The sequence below is a fragment of the Haliaeetus albicilla genome, chromosome 20 (assembly GCF_947461875.1).
Source record: "Haliaeetus albicilla chromosome 20, bHalAlb1.1, whole genome shotgun sequence".
NCBI lineage: Eukaryota > Metazoa > Chordata > Aves > Accipitriformes > Accipitridae > Haliaeetus > Haliaeetus albicilla.
The window spans coordinates 8,842,582-8,859,459 of NC_091502.1; the positions used below are offsets into that span (position 1 = coordinate 8,842,582).

A 16,878-nucleotide genomic window follows, 5' to 3' on the forward strand; every position below is an offset into this window, starting at 1 on the left:
GGCGAGCGCCGGATGACCGCTGGAGCGGCCGGTCTGCACGCAGGCCCGGTGGCCCGTTCCTCGAAAGCGTGACCGACCCCCCGCGTAAGGTGCCGGTGCCTGGCGCAGTAGCCCTTCTCCGGAGAAGGGCGGTGGTGACCGGTGACCGGGGGCACCCAAAGGCGCCTTCAGACGCCGTTGATCTTTCCGCGGAAGGTGCGGTGCCTGGGTGGGCCTGGCTTGTCCAGGTAAAAACACAGAGCGTGCTGAATGCCCCGGTACAAAGGTGTTAGTCTTTGCCCTCGGCCGGATGAGGTTTTGGGGAAACGCACAAGAAAGGTGTACACGGACACCTTTGGGATGCGGTCCTGTGGGGGAATGGGGGTTTTCACTAGGAAAAAGAATCTTTTAAAATTTTGTAGTATTTTGCATGTTAATATAATTGCCTATAGGCAAGCACAGCTCTGTGCAGGAGAAAAAAAAAATCTCTTAAGAAAAAGCAAATAAACCACACCCTATTTGCTTATTCAGCTGCCTTTGTCAGAGCCGGAGTGTTAATGTATTGTATCTCAGGAACAGTTCCTTAAAGAGCACACATAATGCAAATGAAACTCAGGCTTTAGCCTGCGTGTATGCTTTCCATACGTACCCATATGGGATGTATTGTTGCAACAGTGAAAACACCCAACTATTTGAATAATTTGGTGAAGGAAAAAAAAAAATTCTTTTATTCATATTTTTGCCAGCACTTACTTTCTAAGGTAACTCTAGTACCATACAAAGACTTAACAGCAGATTTAGAAGCTAGTTTGTCATTGTCTACATTAAACAGTTCTTCTAGTTATTAAGAAACCCGTATCCTAGCTTTTCTCAAATAGAAAGTGTAGGACAAATCCTTCCTTTGTATTTTTACTAAAAAGAGCCAGTATCTTAAACATGTGAAAACAAGGACTCAGAGCACCTTAGAAACAGAAGGACCTCAGGATATCCCTTTTAGCAGCCTCCTCTACAAGATCAAGCGTATCCTCTCCGTCCTTGGCAGATGTTTGCTTAAATTCTCATGAAAACATCTATGAAAGAGATTCCACAGTTTTCCTTAGTAACCTCTTACAACATTCTCCATTTGCTAGGGCAGTGTAATACAGTACCTGTGGTGGCTGTGGAATCTATCTCCTGCTTCTGAAAATTTCCAATGTTTGGACAAACAAGTGTAGAGTATGTTCTGTACACAGTTGATCCCGCCTCAGTGCAAGCAATTGTACAAAGTGTCTTAACTACATTTCCTCAGATCACAAAGTACCAAAGTGTGATTCTGTGCAGCTCCTTGATTTAGAAGAGGTAGTGTGTTCATTCAAACACCTGTGAAAAGCCCATTAAATTAAACTAAATCGCTTTTAGTCTGGTTTTGTTATTAGGCTTCAGTGTTTGGTCTGGTCTAAAATAAAACTAATCAGTTAGTTTTTCATCAGAATAAAATCAGAATACAGAGTAACAGCAGGGAAAAAAAAAAAAGAGACAGCTCATTCCTCCTAAGAACACTGACCTCTGTATTCACAAATTGACGTATGACTGATAAGAAAAGCAGTGCAGGAGAAAAATAACTATTCTGCTGTTTGCATTACAAGGCACGCTGTAGGAATTACAAAACTATCCAATTGAAAACACTGATATGAAGATATTTATTAGTTCTTTGTTTGTCACATTCTTGTGTCTGTCAAAACATCTCCTGCCATATTTAACTGAATTGCTACATTTTGCTTTCTTTACCATGCCATTGAAGAAGTATATAAGGTTTTAGAAGAAATCAAAACAAAGATATTATAAAAGTCCTTTATAATGTGCAATGAACCAAAGAGATTAATGTAAAAAAGGAAATATTAAGGTATTTTTAACAGTTACAGGTAAGTAAAATACTAGATATATGTAAAAACAAGACTTAGTAACTTAAAGACCCTTTATTTCCCTACCTTTAAGTCTGTGTCTGTAAGAATTATTATTCAGTAATAATATGAGATCAAATGTCCTCAATTTAAACATTTTATGTAAAACTGCAAGGAAAGCTAACTCTGCTATTAACTGAAAGAATTATGTGATTAAATATTTTAAGTAGAAAGAGAATTCATGTTAGATAAACTTGATACCCGGTATCTTCCTGGTAGCAGAATTGTAGTCTTTCCCAAGTTCAAGTCGATAGCAAATAGATGGGAATTGCCTCTCAACTCTTCTTACCCACTCTATTGCTCTCTTGATCAACTCAAAAGCCCAATGAACACCACTGTATGTAGAAATGAAGTTTTATTATAATAAAATCTTGGGAATCCACCAAAGGAGCAAGAAAAAAAAAATTGTTGTAATGATAATTATTTGAAAATTTTTTTCGGACCTGGTATTCCTGCTTGTAGGACTAACTTCTGAGGTGAGAGTATACTTTCACCTTCTGCCCTCTGCTTTTCAAAAGGTTGAGAATAAAATGAAGACCTTGCCCTTTTTTAAGCACAAGGAAGTGCAGAAGCTAATAATAATGCTTGGGGTTTTTTTTTTTTTCACAGCTGCTTTAGTGCAGCTTTTTTCTATTCAGAGAAAGGGCCTGTGTCCAACATGTGTCAATCCGGAATTACTGTCACTGCAGATCTTTTAATATGAATGGCTCTGTGTACAGCCTGAACTTGTAGATATATATTTTCATCTGGCTAGTAAGGCTTTGTGCCAACATTCTACCATTGTCAAATGGTACTGGATCATAAATTGGTATGTTGAACTTTAAAATACTAACAATTTCAGGAAAGGCAATAATCAGAACTGTGCTGTGGAAAACGATTAAGAGGACATTGGGAAAAGTAAGACTCTACACCTTAAGAATAAAGGGGAGTAAATGATAAATTTGTAGCAATTAGTGGTAGAGAGAAAGTAGGAAATGCTGTGCCAGTGTATTAACAGAAGAAAAAGGGAATGCTACATAAATTTGGAAGAACAAAGAACTGAAAAGGAAATCTTTTTCCACAGTGGACAATACTGAGCATAGAATGGCTCAGTTCTTGATCTTGGTAATACCGTGAAACAACCTAAAGGTTAATAAAAAAAAGAGTGCACTTGTACTCTGAAATAATCTATGGTACAATGATCCAGCCTGTATAAAATATCATCTGATGCAGAAAACTTCATCATCTGAGCTGCCCTATCTTTTTAGAATCTTTCATAATCATTTCTTGCATTTATTTGTACTATTCCAATCACCACAGTGAAGTACTATGCATTTCATAAAGGCAAGCTTGACGACTCCTTTGTACACTCACATATGTTAGAATTGCTTTCATCCAGTAGTCAATGCAATTTTATTTGTATTTCTGACTATAGCAGCCAAAATTATACAACCAATTTTTCCCTCTGCCAGGGAGTTTCGAAAGAGGGAGGAAGATTTCCAGGGCTCTCCTGACTGTTCCTTTATCCTGTTCCTACATGCCCTGTAAAGTATGAAGTGTGTAAATCTTCCCATTTTGGCACGAGGAGTCTGTTGGTGGCTGGGGCAATCCAGATTCACGGGAGGCCTATTCCTTCATACTTCTTTTAAAGACCTTTGTCTTTCCTCTATACCAAAAAACTTGCCAGCTGATAATTGTTAACTTCACTCCGAAAGAAAGGGAATTTCGAGACGTAGGGACCCTATATTCAAAAGATAATAGAGCGCTGGGGCTTACAGAAGTGAGGGGGGCAGGGTTCAGAATGAGCCAGCACCAGCATTCCCCACAGCTAAAGGAAAGGGTGGAAGTTGTGCTCTGAAGAATCATCTGCTCTAATAATTTCAAAAGTCTTGTCCAGAATATTTTATGGTGTATGCCTGTGAAGAACACCAAGCCATAAATATAACCCTAAAAAAGGGTGCAGTCCAACAGGCACAAGTTACATGAAGGAAAAGTCCAACAGAATTTTTTTCCTAATTTCTAAAATAAGTGATATTAAACACTGGAAAAGGTTGCCCTTAAAAAAGTTGAGGTTGGCAAATATCCATCCTTAAAGATATTTAAAACTCAGCTGGGCAAGATTCTGAACAACTTATCCAACATCTGAGTTGGCCTTGCTTTAAGGAAGAGATGACCTCCAGAGGTCATATCCAACCTGAATTATTCAATGATTCTAATAAGAAGTATAAAATATCTTTTACTACTTTCTATACTTCTCAATTTTTGTATCATATTTTGCAAAGTATTCCTTCCTCCATCCATCCTCTTAAAGAAACCAGTTGCCAACAACATGATTAATACCTTCCATTCCCTTTTCTACAGCCATATCTCATAGTATAGTTATTGACTCTCCATAATGAATTTAATCTTCTGTATTTTGAGAAAGTTTATATTGCTACATTAAATTATAAAATTTTATTTAAAAGGACACCTTGAATTAGATGAATCATCCAGTTTCATCAGTGTTTTGAAAACTATCCCTTTCAGTTCCTTTGTGCAGCATATGGACTGTAGCACAAGAAGAGTAGCAATCAACTGCAGTAGCTTTTCTTTTACATTTGGGCCTAAGGAAGAAGAAAAGGGAAGCGATATTACTGTTTAAATGATTTCTTGACAACAGAAAAGGTACTTTCTGCAAAGTACTCCATATCACTCTAAATCATCAATTGTCCTAATGCCATTTAATTGTTTCACCATAAAATCACTACTATCAAGAGTATTCACATTAGTGATTTGACAAACATGCTCCTGGCTTTCAAACTTAAATTGGTAATGCTTTGTTGGGATTTCTGCAGTTTGTGTTTGCTTGGATTCTAATCTACTTTGATTTTAATACATGTAATAATGGGAAATTTGTAGGATTTTTGTCTTTTGATGAAGCATTGCACCCTCTAATAATTTAGAAAGAAGGAATTGCCTTTTTTTCCCCCCAGGTTTTCTGGTCTGCTGCCAACAAACAGCACCGATTGACAGAATCAAACAGCAAAGTGTGTATAGGTGCAGTGCATACTGAATGCTGCAGACAGTGTATGTGTGTAAGAGTTACCTAAATATTATTCATATTATTTGAAATGTGAAAAGCAGAAGTGATCTCTGCCTCTCTCTTATGAGAGACTTTTCTTCCCCTTTTTTCTTTAGTAGATATTAATATAGCAGATACAATAATTGAGATAAAAGAACCTGTATTGCTACTCCAACTGTCTCACATTCTCCACATATTTTGCCAGGAGATGTGCTTAGCAATCAGGACACTATATTGTGAGAGAAGTTGAAAAGAAAATACATTATTAAAATCAGGCACTTTTGAAAACTCTAAGTTAAGAGATCCATTTAAATTCTGAGCATATCTTATTGAGAGTTCCACTGGACATATAGAGTAGTAACACAGATAGGAAACATAATACAATGTACTGCTTTTTAATGACAGAAAAGTATTTACCAAGTGACTGAATGCCTTTTCTAATAAGGAAATTATTAATCAAATGATCAACATCAAGTGTCAAGAATTTTCCTAACTGTGGACTAGAGATTCCAAGAGCCATCCTATGGATATGGATAAGCCAAAGATTCAGGACACTGAAAATGTATTTGGCAAGAACAAAATAGACATAGGATTACTTTAAATATTTTTTTAAAAGCTTACACAAACACAAACCCTGAAATCTACATAATCAATTTAGGTGATTCAAATATTAAACTTCAGAAACCTTTGATACACCATCAAATGTCTGTAATTGACCTGGAATGTCGTAGTTAGCCTACCTTGTAAAAAACCCTTAAACAGTAAGAACAAAGTCATTTTGAAATCACTCCCATATTAAGTATGCACAATGACAACACTAGCCTTTTCAAATTTATTTCAAATTCCTTCTGAAAATTATTTTTAAAGGTGCTAAAAAATAAGCATTCCTCTTACTCAAAAGAAACAATAAAGTATCCATCTCTTCTGCTGAGAATGCAAAGTCTCTATGAAATTATTAAGTTCACTATATATGTTGTTAAATGCAGTATTAACAAAACCAATCCTATTTTATCTGACCTTCCCTGCCAAAAATTAGACAAGTCTCATGATTAAAATTATCTGCCAAATGGTTTGCTACCCTCAGGTCAGATGGAAGACAGGCTTTCGACAGGATGTTCAAGTACTTACTCTTCAATATTAAATACTTCCGAAACTCTTCCTGTCCTTGCAGCTTTATGTCTTAGAAAACTGTAACTGTAGACACAAATTTATAACCATTTGTTTAAGGTAATTTAGAAGATAATATATGATTTTAAATGGATGTTTAGATAGTAATTATCCAAATTATGTAAAAAGTGAAAATCTGTAGAATATTAAATTTAATTAGTGTAAAAAACTGAGAAACTTTCCTTTTTAAAATTCAACAATTGGCAACTCTGCTGAAAAAGAAGAAAACTTGAACCGCAGTTCAGGAGTTAATTCCCACAAGAGTCAATCACAAGTCTACTACTCTAATCCCCACTGTATTCGTGTGGGATATGGTAATGGTTCAATGTTTAGAAATAAAAGTGTCCTGTCAAAAATATAGGAAAAATACGTATCTCTTCTTAATGCTGAGGTTTGCTATACTTCACTGCTTTCACATACTAACTTCATACATAAAGTTAATTACACACAGAATGAAGCAATGATTTAAAAAAATAGCAAGAAAGAGTCATGAGGATGCAAATACTAGGTGGACTCTGCTGCACAAAGGAACATGAAGCTGGGGCACCTGAAAGACTTACTTAATCTAGTGTATAGGGTGTTCTCCCAGCAAAAGGTAGTTCAACATACCACCATGCTGAATGGTCAATCTCTGCCAATAAACGACAGAAGTCTCCACTGAGTGCATCCCTCGGTGGCTTCTTTACTTGGATCATGTAATACTCTTGAAAACCTCCTTCTGTTTATTACTTACAGATATTGACTGTGTGATCCACAATCTGATTGTTGATCACAACCTCACCCCTTAAGTTGGTAAACTCACCAAACTGGCTATGGGTAACAGGGACTTCTCCCACCACAAGGGACATACCAAAACCAACAAAGCTAAACACTACCTGCTCTGACTCTTACCTGCAGGATTCTGGGACAGTACGGTTTCATCCAGTTTCGCTAGCAATTGGTCTGACTGTCCAGGGGAAGTTCCTGCTGCAACATCTCTCAGTCCAATCCTCTAAGACCCAACTACTTTTTATTTTCTTGCATAATGTGCATTATTTGCATATATTTCTTCCACTCAGCTTCCCTGATATGTTTTCATACTTGTCTCAGGAAGTCCCCAAGCTGCAAACTGATGGAGGCTGTGAAAAGGTTCTGGAGGTGTATTACTATATGTTGGCCCTGATTTTATGCTGTTCCTTACATATCCATTGCTGAGTTCCCGTGAAAGCAATAAAACATAGCATGACTGATGTCATCATACACTTGTAAAATCTGTTTATAGAGATTTTATAAATGTATTTTACTTTATCTCAGGACAGGATTAAAGTAAAAATATTTTTTCCTTCTACCTACATTTTATTTTTAAGTAATGCATGAAGAGACTATAGGTACTGTACCTGATTTTGGAGCGCAAAAATTTCTTTCCAGTTTACAGAAGTCAACTCAATTCTCTGTTGAATCCTTTCTTTCTTTGTTGTTACAAGGCTCCTTGATTGTTCCTGGAGAGCTTAATGTTTACTAAGAATCTTACCACCATTACCCATACAGCCACTACATCATGATACAAAGTAACTGCATTTAAAAGTTTAAAAACCACTCCTCTTTTTTAAAAAAGAAACCTTTTTCTGTTGGAAAAGGTTCAGGTTCATTCTCTTCCACTTAAGAAAGCATTTGCACAAACATCAGCTACAGCTGGAGTTCCTGTTTAGCAAAATTACAAGGAATGAAATAATTCCAGAGTTAGTGAGACATTTTTTCTCTTTTTAATCAAAAATGTATGTCTTCTTGTATTATGCACATTATCATTATACTGTCATTTGTACATTCAAAATGAAAAAAAAAATATATTATTTAAAATAAAAATTTCTTGCCCTGTTCTACCTCACCCTGGGCAAATCCAGAGTAAAATTTGACTCTGGAGATGTTATCACCACTTGTTGGCTCTGATTTTATACTGTTTCTTAAGCATAATAGATTGCCCATGAAAGGAACAAAAAATACCATGAGTTTGATGTCATCATGCTCTTTATAAAATCAGTTTATAAAGCAAAGAAAACAAAATAATTTACAAAATGTTTATCTCAGGGCAGGGCTGAAGATAATTTTTCCTTCTACTCATATCTTTTTTTTAGGTAATGCATGAATAGAGGATGCGTACTAGCTGGGTGTTGGTCAGCGGGTGGTGAGCAATTGCCCTGCGCATCAGTTGTACATTCCAATCCTTTTATTAGTACTGTTGTCATTTTATTAGTGTTATCATTATCATTATTAGTTTCTTCTTTTCTGTTCTATTAAACCATTCTTATCTCAAACCACGAGTTTTACTTCTTTTCCCGATTTTCTCCCCCATCCCACTGGATGTGGGGGAGTGAGTGAGTGGCTGCGTGGTGCTTAGTTGCTGGCTGGGGTTAAACCACGACAGTACTGCACCTGATTTTGGAGCTCAGGAATTTCATTCCTATTTACAGAACTGAATGGAAGACTTTGCTGACTGTTTGCTTTTTGTTTTAAATCTGCTGACTGATCATTTTGCTGGGTGTCCTTTTATCGTTAAGAGGTGAGAAACAGCAAGTAACCATCCCTATTCCCCTTTTCTTCTGTTTATCCTGGGAAAGAAATTACTGTGTAAGGATTCAACAGAAGCAAAAAAAATCAGGACGAGTCCTCTCCTTGTACAGCAGGTCTTCCATATATCTGGCCATCTTTGTTTTCTGTCTCTGTAGCTCCTCTCTTTAAGATGGAGTGACCACAAATGCCTACAGTATTCAAGATGCCATAGCAATACAGATTTATACAGCTGCCTAAGTGTTTACCTTTTTGACTGCTGCTGAACACTGGGCTACCATTTACACTGGCTCCAGCATCTCTTTTCTGGGTGAAGCCCAACATTATACAGGTATAGTTAGTGTCTTCTGCTTTGTGTTACTCTGCATTGATCATAATTTGCATCTTACCATCACTTTTTCAAGACATCCATTACATTAGTATCTTATGCATTATGCTAGCATCAAGGAGCTTTAGTTACAGATGAGAAGCCTACTTCTGGCACTGACAAGATATGGTACTAATCAAAACCTACTGTTCTAAGTGCGGTGGTGCATTTTCCCCCTCTCTGGGCTGATCTGCGAATTCGGGGAGTCTCACTAGGCCTTAGCATAAGTACAATGAGTTAGGCAGTTAAGCGTCCCTTGATCATACCAGGAACTCTTTCATGGCTAAGACAGGGAGCTGCACTGACCATACCAAGGACTCCTGTTGCCTGGTGGAGGCTGGGGACAGGAGTAGGGATAATTAGTCATTTCTTGACAACCTTGGGACATATCTCAGTCCTCTCCTGACAGCCTTGGAGCATCCTGTATCTAAATCTTAAGTCATTCTCTGACAGCCTTGGAACCTTCCTTATCTGAATGATAACTCATGTGAAAGTGTACCAGTGCTACTGGAATCCCAGTAATTTGCTGATGAATAAAGCCAATCATCTCGTGAACCTATAAACAGCTGCACGAAGTGAGACCCTTTGAGCCCTCCTGAACTGCAGTGGGCTGCGACCAGCATCTCCCTCTGAGTGGGACACCTCTCAGAGCTAAGTTTGCAAAGATCGGAGGTCTGTCACTGAAAGCCAATGAGACTTGGGCTGATACTCTTCAATCCTTGAGGCTTGACCCTTCACCCATTGAGAAAGATGCTGAAGCATTTGATGTGAATATTTTCACTGAACTCGATTAACAGATATACCGCTTTGATTCGTGTATATGTATATCTCTTAGTGTCTTTGTGCATGTGTGTGTACTACCTTGAATATTCTGTAGCAAGTATATTACAAATATTGCTTTTCAAATCCATACATAAGTCACTGTCATGAACGTTATTCAACTGTGAATGAATCTCAGGCTGCTATTATACTCATAATCCCTTTAAACTGTTCACGAAGTCTGGGACTAGGAGTTGATCCAGCTGTGCCTAGACTCCGGACAGGAGCTTAGAAAGCAAGGGGGTCTTCTCTGAACCTCATGACGCAACGGGAGGGTTTCCCTTACCCTTTCCCACATTTTCTTTTACCCTGTTATGTTTTTGGTCTCTATATACATAGGTTTAGTTTGATTCTGATTTCATTTTCCTGTGTGCATTTTATCCATGTACTAAGTAATAGAGTGAACCTTGCCAACGAATTCTGTGAAGTTGCACTTTTATAAATTCCTATTAAATCATTTTTGCTAATACCCTTGAAGGTGACTCTTTAAGCAGTCCAAACCACTCCATTCGCGACACTAAATAGTCTACATCTGATCTTTTGGTGCCAAAAGCATTTTCCTTTTCACTGGAAGTCCGTTGGGCTACGGTGCTGCCTTACTGCAGATTTCCAGAAGGAAGTCCATCATTTCCTTTCCTTCTGCTGTGAGCAGGCAATGAGAGGTATGAAATTCCAAAAGATAAATTTAGGGGGAAACACTGAAAAATGTCCTAACACTGATAGCTACTCAGCTTCAAAATACCAACTTAAGCAATCACTTAAAACCAAACTGGAATTAATATTCAGATGTGGCTGTGCTTGTTACTAGGGAAAATAGACTTCAAATAGACTAAATTACAGAAAAAATCTTAGAAGCTGGCCTAAAGAAAAAGAATAAAAGAGGAAAAGTTGCATAACATAGTTTTGCAATGATAAGCATCCCACACAAAGAAGTATTCTCTAGAATACAACGAAACTGATTTACTTACTGTAATAACTCCTTCAGTGATGCCAAATCATTTGTGATGTTCATTGAAAAAGAAGAAAATTCTGTGAAATCTGTGAATAAAGATTGATATTAAGAGCATTAAAATATTAAGCATGTAGCAACAACATGGAAACAAGTTTAAGTTTTATGATTGGAATATCGGAGTAGAAGTATTCCATACTGCTACATGTTCCTGGTTGCAGTTCAGTGTATTATGCTGGTTTGATAATAATGATGTGCATAAAATTAAGCCATGGCAAGAAGGTAAAAGGTGGCTCTCAGGTAAAAAGGAAACAGAGAAACTCACTTGTGAGTTCAAATTTGACCACATTCACTCTTTGTCTGAAACAAAATAGTTCCAAAACACGTAAAGCAATCTGCTTTGCTTGGTGTAGAGCTGAACCTGCCATAGAATTCAAGCAATCTAATAAAATAATAATTTTACTGGACAGCTGCTCTTCTTCAAACGCTTTTTCAAGCTCTGGTTGGAATACAAGCATACAAGCTTATAGAGGGAGAAACAAAATCATCAGCACAGTGGACAAATACTATTTCATTAGAAGTGTACCCAAGCACCTTCATTTTTCTTATTATGGAATGACAGCAGAAGCCATATTTTGAAGTTTTAACAAATACATGTCATTTACTCTTAATGCCTGAAAAGTGCAACTTCCCTGTCCTTTACCTGTATGCCAGGTCTCACACAAAAAACTGAAAAAAGAATTTTGTGGTTTCATGTTCTTATCTAATTCGCTCTTCTGCAAACAGCACTGGATTCTCGTCTACAAGTTACAAAAAAATTAAAAAAAAAATCACAGATATCATCTTTTACAATCATCACTGCCACCATCAGTTTGTGAGAAGTACTAGAATTAAAAAAATATGTAAACCTGAGGTGCATACCATCCTTGCTATGAACAGAAATGCTGTAAAAAACAAAGGCTCTCAAAAGTGGAACAGTGAAATCCCTGAAGAAGTGTTTCCAATAGGCAAGGAAAGGTTTGCAGTTTGGAAACACAAATAGGAATCTCTTTCTTTTTCCTTTCCTTGGGGGAATATTAGTATTATTGCAGTAATCAGAAAGAAATCCCTAAACTACTACATTTAAACTAAGCAACTCTGATTAAAAGGAAGAAAAAAAAAAAAAAAGACCTCATTGTCAGAAAGACGACAATCTTTTCTGTCATTTCACTTATTTTAATCAATTTCAGTATTGGATTGACAGATTGGTAACACCAAGACTTTACATTTCACCTCTGCAGCATTTTATCTTATTTAAGAAAAAAAAAAAAAAAGGAGCTGAAAATAACTAAAAGTGCCAGGGACTTCATAAAAAATGTGGGAGAATGAAACAGCTTCTAGTAACTTGGAATCACATACTTTAAGACACACTCTTAAGTTTTAAATATATTTCTCAGGCAAGGATTTACTGTGGGTGAAAGTAAAAGGGGTTGAACTGATCTTTCCTTTCCTAGCTAACCTTTTATTAATGTTCTCCAGTGGTGATAATGAGCTCTTCATGACATAGCCACAGCTGGATTCTGTTTCTGGCTGATTCAGAGTGCTAGAAGTGCTAGCTATGTCTTTTTCACTTATTAGTGAAAAAGAAAAGATTCAAATGTCTTTGAGAATAATTACTGCAGCAGTAATAACTACGATAGAATGCAAAATCTTCTAGGAAGGCCAGATGCCTTAAAAAACACTGACAGAGTCTATAAATATTTGTGTGTAAGTTGTAAATACAGCCCTACAAATTTAATGGTTTAAAATTTTACTTATTTTTAATTAGTATATATATTAAGTATATATATATACTATAAGTATATATATATAAGTATACATATATATATTAAGTGCAGTGATACTGAAAAAAAATTAAGATCATGGTCTCATTAAGTTTTGTGACTTGGGAATTTATTTATAATCCTTAATAACAGAAACGTTTCTGAAACAAAAGGAAGTATTTAGTAAAGAAAACAAGTGTAATAATTAAGTTATTCCCCTATGATATTACCTATCTAAGGATAGTAACAGATTAGAGTGAAAGGCGAAATTAAACTAGTTTCTTGATAATGCAACTTACCATCAAGTATTCCATATAAATAGAAAAATGTTAAATGTAAATGTTTTAACTTAATCATTTAAGACATTGATAAAATAAAGCAAATAAAAATATTAATGAAACCAACTTACTTTTTCTGTGGTTTTACTTGTTTAACACAAATCTTTTTTATTGTATCTGTCCTGAAGAAGAGTTTTACCAGATACGAAAGATTTGCATTTGGTAATTCATAGCCTAAACAAAGAGTTTATGAAAGATTAAAAAGATATTGTTTGAAATATACATTTGGGAAGGATGATTGAAATTAATCCTATATCAATGGCCCATGTTTATTTATGCAACTCAGAACACAAAATTAACACTCAGTTTCTGTTATGAATACTTGTGTTGCACTGCTGAGCTATAGGCTGTCTGTCTAAGGATCACGACTTCATGATAGTTCTTTAAGGTCTTACAAGGTCTTTGTTTAGAACCTTGCATTTGAATTATTTAAAGGCCATCTGATGATTTATGCAAAAGCGCTTCCTTTGCTTCTCTTGAAACACACTGTGACAGGAGGAGTTGCAACTGCCATTGGTAATTATGCCTATAGGAAATCTGTTAAACAGATGCTACACAAATGCCACATGGTAATCACTAATTTGATAACATCCGCAAATAAACTACAAATTATTTTTTATTATGTTAACTTCATACAAGTATTCTAAAAAGGGTTCTGATAAGTATTTAGAAAACTCTGGAAGCAAGTCAATATACAAACAGAAAACATTTCTTGCTCTCATACTGTAAATGACAGTGCGACTCTGGCTTATTGCTGTCTTGCTCCACTTACACCTCATCTGCAGGCTGAAATGTTTTTTTTCGATCTTCAGCAAGGCAAAACTTAGCAACATACCTAATTTTAACCTGACAGGTTTTATACACAACATATTCATCACCCTGGTAGAAACAAAGAAAGGTATTTTACAATAAAAACAAAGCCGTAGATAATATCTAAAAAAATGCAAATTGATTAAGAGGTGAACCTAAATGAGACATGATTTTTTAAAAATAATAGAATCTGAAAGCTTTTATTTTCACTCCCCTAATCTCTCTGTATCATTACCACTTGTATCTCTTCTCACTTTGTATTCTCCGCACTCCTTGTATTTCCTCTTCTCTGTAAAGCACAATCATTCCTCAAAATAACTAAGAACAAAAGAAGTAAAAAAACCTGGTGGATATCTAGACAGCAACTGTATCTGCTAGTGTGCCACTACAGCTATCATCCCTGCCTTACAGTACCAACCTATAAGGACATGGATTTTTATCAGCTGGATTCATTTACAAAACAATGAACCTTCCACGGTATAACCTTCAGTTATAATCAAATATAACATTTACATCTTTCCTTTAAGTATTATTTTCTTGCAAGAATTCTTTACAAATAGCAGCTTAGAGGCTTAGAAGTTTTATATGTGCTTTACAGGCTGCGAGACAGACAGAAGTGATTTTACACATTACTGTCTAGTGATTTAGTGTCTGAATTGAAATGCGGGTTACATTCATTCTGTTATCTATCAGTGGCATAATAAATCAAAAACTTGTTGCCTTTTCAAGTGCCCAATACTGCAGGATCAGTACCTCAAAGCCTGAAGAGAAGTCTGCTGTTTTACGGACTCCACGCAGACTGTCATAACCTGATGGTGCATTATTTAATGAATAATCTTGTTCATACAAATCTGAGCAGGATCCAAGGTGCCACATCACAAACTGCCAGGAGCCGGGTTCCATCCATTTCACTGGGTGAAGAATACTTAAAACTGCTGCTCTATGTAAAGAAAGATCATGCACATTTTATTAGAATTTATATTAATGTAAATGTCATAGGAGTTTAAGGATACATAAGCACTTCTGAACAGATGGACAGGAAAAACAGGTCACACAATGAATGAAGTACCTTGCTCACTTTCACCCCCAGCCCCATCCACCTGCCCTCACAGCTGGGTGCGAGGGCTGCATGTGTGTCCACACTCAGCACACCTCATCGGCAATCCTCCCAGCAGGCTGAGAATTTCCCAGCTAGCTTCTGCAAAGATGAGACAGTGGACTGACTTGCAGCAGAGTAACTGAACTCCCGACTGACTGAACTCCTAGCGAGCTTAAAAATGAAGGAACTAAGTAACACAGGAGCTGAGGGGAAGCTACAGGGGAGATACTTGGAGATTCCCCTAGGCAGGCCAGCTGTGCTTAGACCAACTGGAAGATGTTATTTGTTTAGACATGCTGACTAACTTCTTGCACTAACAATCCAGGCAGTTCAGGGAACTCCCCCAAGCAGTTTGTGCTGTAGATGTAGGAACAGACCAAGCTGTACATACATTGGTAATTTTAAACAGTCTCTAGAAACTGTTCCTGCATATGCAGGAAAGCAAAGGGTACACAGACCAGTCTCTGCATATAGTTAAAATAGCTTAGATATATTTTGTATATAGTTTAAGATAATCAATAGAAACAGATTATGTATATGCTGGAGTAGTTGCTAGGGTCAGCTGGATGATAACAACAGTTCCATGATTCTCCACTGATCCAGCTGAAGATGCCATCACAACAATGATTGCAATGGAACCTCCTGTCACCATCTGGACAGCAACTGGTCTTCCTGTCCAAAACACTGAATTCCTCCCATGGGTGTTACTCTATTCATAAGATTCCAATAAATAATTTTTTTAAACTAACAGCCTGTGACTACCTGTGCAAAGTATTCTGTCAATTTACCTAGTGAGCATGTTCAAAACTGGTGTAGCACAGTGCAGTTCAGGGCTTACCAGCAATCTGGAAAAGTGACCTGACATAGGTCCTGTTTTCTAGGTAACAGCTTTTTGGAAACTTTATAGTCTGTTTCCATTTTGTGACGTATAACTTGATTGAATTCCATCATCATCTCTTGTAGTGCCACCTCGCCAGCTCCCTCATCCAGTGAATTCTTTACTTGGAGTAAAATACCTTCTGCTTTGCTCACATTTAAAAGTGATTATTAAACTGAACACTGTTGCAAAATTGCAGAAAGAGCACAAAGTGATAAATACTGAAAATGAATCATTTAATTCCACACTGAAATAAAACTTTAACTCTTGTTAGTGCAATATCCACAAAATATTTTCTTGCAGCTAGGATGTGAAAGCAGTATTTAGAAGTTGGATATTGTTCTGCCCTTATACTGGGCTACTTGCAAAGTACCTCAAGCAGAGCTAAGAGACAGTAAAATAACCTCCCTGAAATAAAACGGAATATGAATCAAATTGGAAGACAGCGTTCCTTAACATCTTGTCGATTCACATTGTCAGCATTAATGCATTGATGAAATAACAGGAAGTAGAGGATAATCAATTTCTTACTCAATGTCTAAGTTCACTAGTTCATCCTAAAATACATAAAGCAGAGTAGAATTCCTATTTATAAAGTGCAACCTACAAATGAAATGAAAGTAATGATTCATTTTAGACGGTTTGTCCAGATAGACAGGATATTCCTTCTCAACTGGAATTTTTTCACAGAATACTCTATATTATTTTGTCTTCTCAAGGCAGGAGGAAAAAGGCAAAATGCTTTTTAATTTACATGAACCACAGGCAACAGCTAGTAAAATGTTGACATTAGAGGCTGCATAGCAATGTCTTATTGCAGTTCAATATTGATCCAAGACTGGTCTCTGTCTCACAAATGCCTTTGGGAAAAAAATGGAGGGTTAGTCTAACTGAACAGTAACCCACTTCTTCATTATTGTGTTTCAAAAATCCAGAGGTTTTTTTTCCCTTTCAATACAAATGCTATTTCTCTTGCAAACTAATTATAAATGGGAAGAGTTAGTAAAAACTGTTTTATCATATTCTTACAGATCGATGCATTGAGGTACAGAATCTTTTAGGTCTATGGTTCAGCTCTTGCAAAAGCTAGCAAGGATTGAAAATTATTTATCAAATTTCACCTACTTGAAATATGTTAGGAATCTTA

General features: G+C 36.5%; 1 protein-coding gene across 1 annotated transcript in view; it reads right to left on the bottom strand.

The window, feature by feature from the left end:
* Positions 1–679: 679 nt before the first annotated feature.
* Positions 680–16,878, bottom strand: part of PARP4 (poly(ADP-ribose) polymerase family member 4) — a 32,834-nt gene continuing 16,635 nt past the window's right edge. The window contains 9 exon segments of the mRNA XM_069808803.1: positions 680–2,254; positions 4,369–4,501; positions 5,377–5,461; positions 5,463–5,480; positions 7,503–7,604; positions 13,642–13,824; positions 14,509–14,622; positions 14,624–14,695; positions 15,713–15,881. Of these exon segments, the coding sequence (XP_069664904.1) occupies positions 2,104–2,254; positions 4,369–4,501; positions 5,377–5,461; positions 5,463–5,480; positions 7,503–7,604; positions 13,642–13,824; positions 14,509–14,622; positions 14,624–14,695; positions 15,713–15,881 (1,027 nt within the window). The 3' untranslated portion in view covers positions 680–2,103.